The sequence below is a fragment of the Raphanus sativus genome, chromosome 5, assembly GCF_000801105.2.
Source record: "Raphanus sativus cultivar WK10039 chromosome 5, ASM80110v3, whole genome shotgun sequence".
Lineage (NCBI taxonomy): Eukaryota > Viridiplantae > Streptophyta > Magnoliopsida > Brassicales > Brassicaceae > Raphanus > Raphanus sativus.
The window spans coordinates 35,260,906-35,273,487 of NC_079515.1; the positions used below are offsets into that span (position 1 = coordinate 35,260,906).

At 32.8% G+C, this 12,582-nt stretch overlaps 1 protein-coding gene and 1 long non-coding RNA gene across 2 annotated transcripts; one reads left to right on the forward strand and one right to left on the reverse strand.

Annotated features, from left to right (window-relative positions):
- Positions 1-47: 47 nt before the first annotated feature.
- On the forward strand, positions 48-8,371 carry LOC108833537 (putative kinase-like protein TMKL1). Its single transcript, XM_018606948.2, has 3 exons — positions 48-146; positions 5,703-7,197; positions 7,535-8,371. The coding sequence occupies exons 1-3, from the start codon at positions 48-50 to the stop codon at positions 8,179-8,181; spliced, it is 2,241 nt and encodes a 746-aa protein (XP_018462450.2). The 3' UTR covers positions 8,182-8,371.
- Positions 8,372-11,293: 2,922 nt separating this feature from the next.
- On the reverse strand, positions 11,294-12,257 carry LOC130512507 (uncharacterized). Its single transcript, XR_008946046.1, has 2 exons — positions 11,895-12,257; positions 11,294-11,498 (listed from the first exon to the last, which is right to left on the reverse strand). It is a non-coding gene; the product is annotated as an uncharacterized LOC130512507 (long non-coding RNA).
- Between the last annotated feature and the right edge of the window lie 325 nt (positions 12,258-12,582).

Here is a 12,582-nt window from a genome sequence, read left to right on the forward strand (position 1 = left end):
TGAAACCGTCCGGATTTGACTCTGGCGCCGTCGACTCTATTCTAGTGATGGCGGCCGGTTTAAAGTTTTGTTTTTACAGTGGTGGTGATGGTGACGGATGCGTTGCAGATGCATGCCGTGGTAGCAGTCCGGTGAAGCGTTGTATCGTTTGCGGCGGTTTTATCCGGAAGTTCAGTCACCGATGAAGCTCCATACTTTCAATACAGTCGTTGGAGGTGGGTTTCATCGGCAAAGATAGCGGAGACGGAGTTTCTCCGATTTGGTTTGGTGCGAAAACGAAGGGGCGGGGACTGGAAGCTTTCTCCGGCATTTGGACCCCGGTTTGATGCAAAGAAGACGCGTGTCCAGTGCGAAGATCGGAGTGGGACAAGTGGGTGGTCATGCGCAGGCTTCAGATGCGTTGATATAGGTCGTACCGTTTGGATTTTAGTTTGGGCTTGGCCCATGTTTCTCTTGCCCTTTATGTCGAGTTTTGATCAGTTTGTAAACGGACCGTCTTGACCTTTTGTTTTTTAGTTTGGGCTGGGTCCATTCTTGGGCCTTGACCTTAATAAAATTTACTACACGGAAAAGAAAAAAGATGACAATATCGTTCTGATGTGATTTTTTTGTGCGTGTAATGTTTTCATGATATTGTACGTGTCAGGAGTTTATCACTTTACCTATTGGGATTAGGATTGTTGTGAACGGAAAGCTAATATTTATACTCTGGGCTAGGTAGGCATTTCTATATAAGAATATCTCTAATTTTACTCTTAAAATAAACAGTTTAAATCTTATGCAACTTCATTTCATATCTCTGTATAATGGAGTGAGAAACAGAATTAATTGAAAACAGAGATCAAATTATTTTTTTACTTTACGATAAAGTATGATTAGAACTAAATTCAACTAAATTACGAAGTAACTCTATTTGAAAGAGAAAATGAAGCAATGCATTAGATATGTTTTAAATACTGAAAATCAAAACCCAATAAGAACCCAAATAAAAACATGAAATGCTTAGACCATCAACATCTGTGGTTCTAAACATTAGTCTTTACTGATTATGGTAGGGGGCCATCATTTTTTTCTCAATTATTGAACCCATTTGTCCTAAAATAAGCAACGTTCCAACATTGATTCTTACTGATTCCGATTGATGTATTTTTTTATTTTTATTTCATTTTTCGGACAAAAGAAAATTTAAAAAAAAAATTTACCTAAAGACTTGTGAAAGTCCTACCGATAAGGATGCTCTGATACGATGCAACTATTGACATGCACTGGTCAACAAAAACCATTCCTCCTTTAATGTTCAAACTTTGCTTCAGCTGTTGCCCAGGGACCGAATAATTGTGTTAGCCTGTTTTATATGGGCTAGCTACTTTCCTGATTCAAGTTTGGTTACTTAGCCATTTGGGCCTACCTGTTTTATATGGGCTAGCTACTTTCCTGATTCAAGTTTGGTTACTTAGCCATTTGGGCCTACCAGTCTTATAAAACATTGTATCTATATTATTAAATCAGAAGTACAAATATAAAATATCTCTAAGTTTTCCAACTTATTTACAGTGACATGCCACTAAAGTAATTAAATGAATCTATCTTTAAGGAATTATTGTCTTTTCCTATTTATTAAACTATTTCCTAAATCAAACTTAGCTTAATTTTCGTATTTAATATATTTCCTTAAATAAATTAACTAATTTTTAGGAATATTCAAATTTAATATCGATTTTAACTATATAAAACTTGGATAATGTTACCATTAATTATTTTGAACAAAAATCAAGTTTAAATTAGATATTAAACAATATTATGAATATTCCTAAAATATATGTTTAACTTACCATTAATTATTTTGAACAATAAAATTTATATATGCTAAGATTTAAATATCTTTAAACAACTTTTAGAACAATATGAAATATTTGTAAGTGAATATTATTTTTAATATAATATAATCTCACCTAAGATTATATATATTTCAAAAATTTCTAACATATACGTTTACTATAAATTATTTTCAACAAGAAAAATTAAATATCTTTGTATATTATAACCAAATATTTTTTTTCTAACGTATCTAAATCTCACCGTATTATACATATCTGATCAAAATATTTAAATTTTTTATTACATTTGAAAAATAATTTCATGTTAAAAGAAATATTATTCAAACATATCAATAGGTCAATATTTTGTCAAAAGTTTAGTAGCGGGCACGGCTCACTATTTTCTTTGTTGTTATAAAATATTTTAAATATGATAAATATTTAAAATATAAACCAATAAATATTAAATAATATTTATTTATATAAAAATAAAAATAACAACCCGTGCGGACGCATGGGTCAAGCTCTAGTTTCTCCTTAATTTTAGTAGTCAACTTCCACAAAAGAAAACAAATGAGATACACTTTTTTTTTCTGTCAACTGAGATACACAAAATCAAGTCACATAACTAGACCTTTTTTGTTGTTATTGAAGGATTTTCTGTTATCTTTCACACGTATAATAGACTCAACTTATGGAGTTTTAGGTTGCACAACTAATAAAATTAGGTCTTTCTAAAAAGCAAAAAAAAAAAAGAAACTAATAAAACTAGGTACAGGAATTGAGTCTTTTATTTTAAATGTTAACTAGATCTTGATCCGTGCGACCGCACGCGTATTAATTTTATGTTTGAGTTTTTATTTATTTATATTAAATGATGTATTTGTAATACTTGATTGTTTTATATTGACTATGTTAGGGATGTGTATTTGGATACCCATTGATTCAGTTAAAATCTATTTGGGTTTGAGATCCCCGAATTTAAAAATTTCAGCAACATTCAAATACTTATAAATTTTGGTTTCGGTTTGATTCGGGTATTTGTGGGTTCGGTTCGGATACGTATAACCAGTTTGAATTAACTAAAATTTTGAAAATTTATATATACTTTAAATTTCTCAAAACATATAAATTTAAGTAATGTAAGCCAAAATATCTAAATTAAAAATTAAAAAACAGGTTGAACTTCAATATTTGGATGGAGAATAAATATATATTTTAAATATTTTTGGTATTTGATTATTGTTTATCTAATTTATATGTTTACTTTTGACTATTTTTATATTTTCAAATAGTTTAGACAACTTTAAGTTGACAAAAAAAGACAACTTTAGAATATCATTAATTGTTGAAGAATAAAAAATAAAATACATTAATCTAACTAAAAAGACAAACATTAAAATAGGAAAAAAACACATTAATCTAACTGAAAAGACAAACATTAAAATAAGAAAAAAAAGAAACACATTAATATAACAGAAAAAGACAAGCATTAAAATAATAAATTCAATTTAATTTTCCGTGGCATGCAATTGTAAATAACACTGAAAACTAAAGGATATTCTATATATGTACTTATGTTTTAATAAGATAGATATCGTAGTAATATTCACTCATTTTATTATTTTGAAGTAAAAACTAAAACTGCACAGCATAGAATAATAGAGATACAAGATTATCGACCTGCCCCTGGACCTATACTGAGGCATGACTCATGACTTAATGAGAAGAAGGTGGAATTGATGAAGAATGTCTGTTTGACAAAAAAAAGAAAGGAAAAAAGAAAGATCTGAAAGTGAAGTTGATTACAACAGGAGCAGCGTGGGAATTGAACAGTATTAGTTGTTGATAAAGACGTGACATAGTTGTGTCTTAATCTAATCAGAGATTCCTTATGTTTTTATCTTTCTTCTTCTATAAAGTTGCATGAGGTTCATATCTGGCGAACATATGTAAAATTGTTCGTTATTATGATCAAAATTGACTTTTAATACATGATCAGCTTTGACTTCTTTTACGATTTCTAGTGTTCTGGTCATTTAGAGATATTTAGAACACCTCCAACCCTCTCTATTTTTAAATGTATTTAGAGTTAAAATCACTCCAATTCATCTCTATTCTCATCTCTAAAATAAATATTACTATATTTTTTTTATTTGTAGAGAAATAAATAGTATTTCTCTATATCTTATTATATATTTGGAAATATCTATTTTAAATAAATACATTAAAATAAAATTAATATATATTTTAGATGTAAAAATAGAAAACTACATTGGAGATAACTCGCCGGTGAAAACACATTGGAAAAATATTTGTTTAAAGAAACTGAATTGTTTTTTTTTGTTAAAATGAAGAAACTGATTTGGTATTAGTAAAGCATTAAAGCTAAAGGAATGATTTCATTTGTTATATTCAAGAGCAATGAGTGAAATCAATTTTTATTCATTTATTATCATTTCATTTTACTCATCTTTTCTCTTCAACTAACTCGTATATAGTACTATTACTTACTGTTTAGACGTTAAATACTTTTCCAACTTGCAACAAAGAGCAACGAGTGAAATCAAACTTGAGCAGATTATGTTAACTGATTATCATATAAGTTTTTCCAAAAACTTACAGATATCTTTAAAGGTCGTGAGTAAGTCATATATATATATGTTATTCAGTTTCAAAAAAAAGTCATATATGTTATTTTATCTTGCTTATTTTGTATTTGATCTAATATGATCATTTTTTTCTTAATTATCTTCCTTGTAATAAAATATTAGTAAATTTTCAGAATTCTGACTAGTCCTATATTAGCAAAAGAAAATATAAATATTTTTAAATGAAATTTCTGGCATTTAACTTATGATTTTGCTACAGTTCATAAACAATACTTTTGCTTTGAGTGAAAGTTTTCTCACTTTAAATTACTTTGATTAAAATACTTTGATTGAAATAGTGAAAGTACAAAGCCGAAAAGAATACCAAAAACTAAACAGGCGGATACAAGAATCCCCGAAAAAAAGTTGTAGACAAAAAGGCATAGTGGAATTAGCATACACCAAAACCACAGATAGAAATTAAACAAGCTGAACCTAAGATTGGAAGAGCACCAAACAGAACTTACACAACCTGAACATGATTTTGAATGGAATTAGTTTTTCTTTATCCACTAGCATAGATTTAAACTAGCCGAATAAACAAGAAAAGAAATGCACCTGCTACATATGAATTTTCTAAATAAAAAATACTAATCTTTCTAAAACATTAAACTCAACTCTAAATTATTCATTCTGAAGTGGAGAAAATACAACTCTTAAATGTTTTCTTTTTGGGTACCGACCGTGTACTCGATTGCCCACCGTTTAAATTTCGAAATAGGCAAATACACAAAAGGACATAGACAAAACTACTTCTCACTTATGCTTCATCTTTCCTTTATTTTTTTCTCAAAATTTGGCTCTTTTCCCACCCTCATTTGTTTCTTACAATAACTTGTCTTCTCGAAACCATAAATTATCTTTGATATTCCTCCACCACCGTTGATTCACTTGCCTCTCGTCTTCCATGACTCATGTACGGACAAGATTCAAGATCACAATACAGAAAAGACTTCCCTTTTGATTAACAACAAACATATTTTATCATTTTGGCAGAAAAAAGTCTTGATTCGAAATTTGAGCGTGCTAATGGTTGAATCAATTAAAGCGACAAAGAAAAGCAACTTTATAAAATAACTAGTAATCAAGTAGATTTATACCATTCTTGTCCATCGCTTTGATTTTTTTTTTTAATAAACACTTCTTTACTCTCTGATAAAAGAAAAAAAAAACACACCAACTTTTAGACACATCCAACGATAAAGAATCAATCTAGTTTGAGTTAAAATCATAGCCGTTTAACATTATTTTGACCAAAGCGCTTACAAAATGGTCCATACACTCTCTTTCCACTACAAAGCTCTGTCTCTCACTCACACTCTCACTCTCTCTCTCTCTCAGAATGGCTTCATTGAGATTTGTTCATGTCTTCTTCTTCTTTAAGCTATTTCTCCTCTCCCACTGTGCAACATCTCTCTCCGCCGCCTCTTCAGATGTGAAGCTTCTCGTCTCAAAGATCAAACCATCCCTCCAAGGCACCAGCGAGAGCCTCCTCTTGTCTTCTTGGAACTCATCCGTTCCCGTATGCCAATGGAGAGGGGTAAAATGGGTATTCTCAGACGGCTCACCTCTCCAATGCACCACCACCACCACCAACACAGACCTCTCTCTCTCTTCACGCCAGTGGACAAACCTCTCTCTCTACAACGACTCCTCTCTCCACCTCCTCTCTCTCCAGCTCCCTTCCGCCAACCTCACCGGCTCCCTCCCCAGAGAGCTCGGCGAGTTCTCTATGCTCACAAGCGTCTTCCTCAACATCAACTCCTTGACTGGGACCATCCCTCTCGAGCTCGGCTACGCTTCTTCTCTCTCCGACCTTGATCTGAGCGGCAACTCCCTCACCGGCGTCTTCCCTCCCTCGATTTGGAACCTCTGTGATAAGCTCGTCTCTTTAAAGCTTCACGGTAACTCCTTGTCAGGAGCCTTGCCTGAGCCCGCTTTGCCGAACTCTACTTGCGGTGATCTCCAGGTTCTTGATCTTGGTGGTAATAACCTCTCCGGTGAGTTCCCTGAGTTTATCACTAGGTTTAAAGCTCTGAAGTCGCTTGATCTCTCGAGTAACGTCTTTGACGGTTCTGTTCCCGATGGTTTGGGTTCGTTGCAACTCGAAACTCTCGACCTTTCTCACAATAACTTTAGTGGGATGCTTCCGAGTTCCAAGTTCAGAGCTGAGTCTTTCCAAGGGAACAGTCCTACCCTCTGCGGACTGCCTTTGAAGCCATGTCTAGGCTCCTCAGGGTTGAGTCCCGGCGCCGTCGCTGGGCTTGTGATTGGTTTAATGTCCGGAGCAGTTGTTGTGGCGTCGTTGCTGATAGGTTATCTCCAGAACAAGAAGAGGAAGAGTAGCGTAGAGAGCGAAGATGATCTGGAAGAAGGAGATGAAGAAGAGGAGGTTGATGGTGGTGGTGAAGGGAAGCTAGTTGTGTTCCAAGGCGGTGAGAATCTGACGCTGGAAGAGGTTTTGAACGCGACGGGGCAAGTCATGGAGAAGACTAACTACGGCACGGTCTACAAGGCGAAGCTCAGCGACGGTGGGAATATAGCGTTGAGGCTGTTGAGAGAAGGTACTTGCAAGGACAGGAGCTCTTGCCTGCCTGTTATAAAGCAGTTGGGGCGCGTAAGGCACGAGAACTTGGTTCCTTTGAGAGCTTTCTACCAAGGGAAGAGAGGAGAGAAGCTTCTCATCTACGATTACATCCCCAACATTAGCTTACATGACTTGTTGCACGGTAAGGTTATATTTAGTCTTTCTTCTCATTCATCAGTTTGTGTTTAGTATTCATGTATCAGAGGTCCTTAGTTCGAACGACCGCTGAGACGAAACTAATATTAAAAAATAGTATTAATGTATCAGATGTCTTTAGTTCGAATGACCGCTGAGACGAAACTAATATTAAAAAATAGTATTAATGTATCAGAGGTCTTTAGTTCGAATGACCGCTAAGACGAAACTAATATTAAAAAATAGTATTCATGTATCAGAGGTCCTATTCCAAATGACCGTTGAAACGAAACTAATATTAAAAAATAGTATTCATGTGTGTTGTTTTTGAATGGTTGTTATAGAAAGCAAACCGGGGAAGCCAGCTCTGAACTGGGCCAGGAGACACAAGATTGCGTTGGGAATAGCGAGAGGACTGGCTTATCTACATACCGGACAAGAAGCTCCTATCATCCACGGCAATATAAGATCGAAAAACGTGCTGGTGGACGACTTCTTCTTTGCTAGGGTAACTGAGTTTGGGCTTGATAAGATAATGGTGCAAGCGGTGGCGGATGAGATCGTCTCGCAGGCGAAATACGACGGGTACAAGGCGCCGGAGCTTCACAAGATGAAGAAATGCAACCCGAGGAGCGATGTTTACGCGTTTGGGATCCTTTTGTTGGAGATACTGATGGGTAAGAAGCCTGGAAAGAGTGGGAGGAACGGTGGTGGGGAGTACGTGGATCTGCCTTCTTTGGTTAAAGCTGCGGTGTTGGAGGAGACGACGATGGAGGTTTTCGACTTGGAGGCGATGAAAGGAGTGAGGAGTCCGATGGAGGAAGGTTTGGTTCATGCGCTGAAGCTGGCGATGGGATGCTGTGCTCCTGTTACGACGGTTAGACCGAGTATGGAAGAGGTTGTGAAGCAGTTGGAAGAGAACAGGCCGAGGAATAGATCAGCGTTGTATAGTCCTACTGAAACCAGGAGCGACGCTGAGACACCATGCTGAGTTGTTTTGGTTTATGTTGTTGTTATTATACAAAAGCCACTTTTGGTTGGTTATATGCATTTGTTTCATAGGAAAGGAACCATTCTTATTTCATTTTGATTTTTAGTTTTATCTTTTTGTCAATGACAATGGTGTTAATGTTAACAGAAGCTGAAGAAGCTAATATGATAAATCTACTTCCGTTATTTTCTTCGGTCTTGGTTTTGAGGGTTATGCAATTAATACGGTTGCTAGTGGGAGTCAAATTTTCAAAGATTGTTAGAATTTATAAAATACGAGGCTATTGGTTTATAGATTTTCGCATTTTCAATAAAGTTTAATGTTATTGGTTTGATGATTTTATAATTACATATGTAAACTTTTTGCTATTTAAAATATTTAAATTTTAATGATTCTATCAACCTATTAAAATAGTCGTTATTGAGAATTATATTCTTCACCATTTAACTTATAACAAAAAGTTAAAAACAACAAATACTAATTGTTTAATTACTTATTTTTTAATTACAATCAAAGAAGATATAAGTATAATTATTGTTAAAATTTATAATTTTGTGAAATGTTACGATGTATTTGGTAATGAAAATTATTTTCTATTTTATCAAACTTTATATATGTTGATGAATTTAAAAATAAAACACTTATTCAACAAAAAAATACAAAAACATGTTACATTTTATAATTGATCTGATGAAAAACAAGACAGTTGATAACATACTTATGTTTGTATAATGCACTAAAACATATATGTAGTTATAATATATACCATTTTTGAAACAAAAACCATATGTTTATGTAAATAAATTGAAGACTAACACCTTCGCAGTTGCGAGGATCAAGATTTAGTTTTTTGTTAAGACATACCATTGATATCTGGGCGATTTTCTTTCTTCTTTAATGGTTTTTGTTTTATACTTTATATTGAATTTTAGTCCGGTTTATTTTAATTTTTGAAATATTTGGTTATTAAAGGTGTGATTTATTTATTAATAAAATATAATTTTGGAAAATTTGAGATTATATGAGATTGCGTTAAGATGAATGGCATAAGGGGACAAATGTTTTTTGATAATATAAGGGGACAAATGTTACAACTACATTTGGTTTTTAAAATAACGTTTATTTATTGAAGCAGTTGGAAGAGAACAGGCCGAGGAATAGATCAGCGTTGTATAGCCCTACTGAAACTAGGAGCGACGCTGAGACACCATGCTGAGTTGTTTTGGTTTATGTTTGTTATTATACAAAAGCCACTTTTGGTTGGTTATATGCATTTGTTTCATAGGAAAGGGAACCATTCTGATTTTCATTTTGATTTTTAGTTTTATCTTTTGTCAATGACAATGGTGTTAATGTTAACAGAAGCTGAAGAAGCTAATATGATGAATCTACTTCAGTTATTGTTAAATCATCTGACGAACAGCCACTGGTGATTTTTTTTTTTTTTGACAAATTTTCTGTTGAGTTTCCAGCTAGTTTTCTGGCGATTTTTTGGCAAGTTCCGAGAAGTATTCCGTGAGTTTTTAAATTGTATCGTTTTTGTTAAGACAGACGAATGCTATTTGGGCGATTTTAAAAAAAAAAGAAAAAAAAATTTGACGATTTTTCTTTCTTTTTTAACGATTTTTGTTTTATGCTTATTTTGAATTTTAGTTCGGTTTATTTAAATTTTGAAACATTTGCTTATTGAGAGTGTGATTTGTTTATATAAAATATAATTTTGGAAATTTTGAGATTATATGAGATTTGCTTTAAGATGAACTAGATTTTGATCCGCGTTTTAAAAAGCGCGGACATTTGATTTGTTGACGGTTTTGATAAAAAATTTACATGAATTTAAAATTTTTTAATTGTAAAATAATAATTTAACGATTCAGATCCGTAGTTGAACTGATAGATCTGACGATCTATATAGTTTGATTTGTATTTTAAAAAATGTTAATTAAAAATCGATAAAGTCGGTAAAAACAAAAACTTTGTATAAACCCGTGAATTGAATAAATGGATGATTCCTAAAACTTTGTGAAATTTTTATAATGTTGCTTGAAGAAAATAATAAATGGTTATTGAAAACATAATCTCTTTTTACTTTCATGTATATATTCATATTTGATCGCAAGATTTCTAAATAATGCTATGCAGAAAAATAATATTTCAATATATATATATATATATGTGACATAATGATTTGAGGTATATAGTTTTAACCTGTATTGGACTATGAGTTGTAATAGTTTTTTCATTAAAAATCAATCACTGATATTACAAATGTCACTTAAAAATATATGATTTCTTCAATATTTTATTGATCAACAATAACAGTATTAAGTATTTTTAAAGTGACGTGAATATCTTACCGGATGTATTATATATGAATATCTAAACTGCTATTACAGATTTTAAATTAATTCAATCACTGATATTCAATTAGTGTTATTGTATTAGTGGACTTCTTTACTAACATGATATCCAATAAGAGTAATTGCATTATTCTTGTATATGGACCTTGAGATATAAGTAGAGACGATCATGTATCTAATTTGAGTTGTTGTATTATTATTATAATAGTTAAGAACGTACCGGTTAGCTAGTTTATTTTCCGACGGTTATAGTATTTAGATTTTGGTTCATTTTAACTTATCCGGACATATTATTTAAGTAGCTCGTAAGATCTTATTCTAACAAACTTTTGAATGTCTTAATATATGTAGGGTATTAAAGAGTCCAAAATTTAAATGCAATGGACTCTAAATTAATATAGTAGATGGCATAAGGGGAGAAATATTACAACTACATTTTTTTATTAAAATAACGTTTATTTATTGAGATAGGCATTCATGATCTGTGGATACAGTATTAAAATTATACGTATTATTCCAACTTTTTTTCTTTCTGAAACATCGTATTGTTCCAACGATCTGATATGTATAAGCTATAAAAACATGACAACATAAGACGAAGAACCACAGAAGCTGGAAAGAACGATATCTTAGAAACGGCGATATATATATAACGCATTTGATTCTGCAGTGAGATCAGTGACCAGATCCGTTTTTGCCTTTAGAAGAGGTTGGAGTGGGTGGAGTACGCTTGCATCGCTGGTATAATTTGCACGGAGGGGTTGTAGGGGGTGGAGTACGCTTGCATCGCTGGTAGAGTTGGCACGGAATAGACGGAGGACCAATAAAATAGCGGCGTTGCCTTTGGACTGTCACTTGATCGGGATGGTTTGTCTCTTCTGCACCAGCGCCAACCAAATGCATTACTCATTTATATATGGTTTGGCAATTCTAGTGTTGATTTGTAGCCCAGCGTAGCTAAAAGCGAATCAAAAATTAAATTGGGTTGTAAGACAAAAATTGTCTTCTTCTACATATCCATTGAATTCATTTATCCACAAAACCTAAATTTATGTTTGAATCGAACCAAAAAGAGAAAAACCTACCAAAATTTATTTTAATTTTGAAAGTTAGAATTAGTTTGGTTTAATATAGAGAAATATATATGAACTAAAACTTTTGTTAAAAAAAGAAAAAGAAAACCAATCGATGTTTTATGTTCAGTATTATTACCTTTGTTATTTCGTATTCTTTAATCGACAATCCAAAAAATATTAAGAACGCAATAAAACATTAAAGTTTAACACCCTTGAGTTAAATTACCTAACTGGTAAACCAATATAGTCATGACTTATGAAAGACAAAAAGACTCACTGAGTTCGTGGAGCTCCGTTTCTGCGCCAAGGGATTTTTCCATATGCGGAAACACAATAAGAAGAAGAAGAAAGAAAAACATGCAGGAGACTATGGAAGATGTCATTATTTCTTTTTAGTTTACTCATCAGTGTGGCTCATGTGACCCACTTATATAGAACATCGAGGTGCAAATAACAGGGAGTAGAACATATGGTAGATAATAAAAGCCAAAGAAGAAGAAAATAGTGGAGAGATGAGAGAGAGGGAGTTGAAGCTATGGACGACTTAGTTGCCACGGTCTAGATGTTTTGGTAGTATTGGGCGAAAGGTCTTCCCGAGCAGGTTTCAATTCACTGTTCATGTGATGTGCATAGTATTGGATTCTTTTTCACTTGTATTGGATTATTTTACGTCTACTTAAAATTATGAGTGGTGTTTAATATTATGTTGGGTTTATAAAATTTGGAAAAAAAAAATAATTAAGAATATTTTGATTCCAGCATTTATAATAATAAAAAAACTTAAAACTATGTCCAGTCATGTGAAAATATATAAAGAACGGATAAGAACTCAAGAAGATGACATTTGAGGTCACGATTTTATTCTGTAGAAAATTGTTATTAACTTATATTATAGGCCGTTTAGTTTAAAGGCAGAGCCAAAACAGAGGAAATATCTTTGTGAATAATACGTTTATTGCATAAGT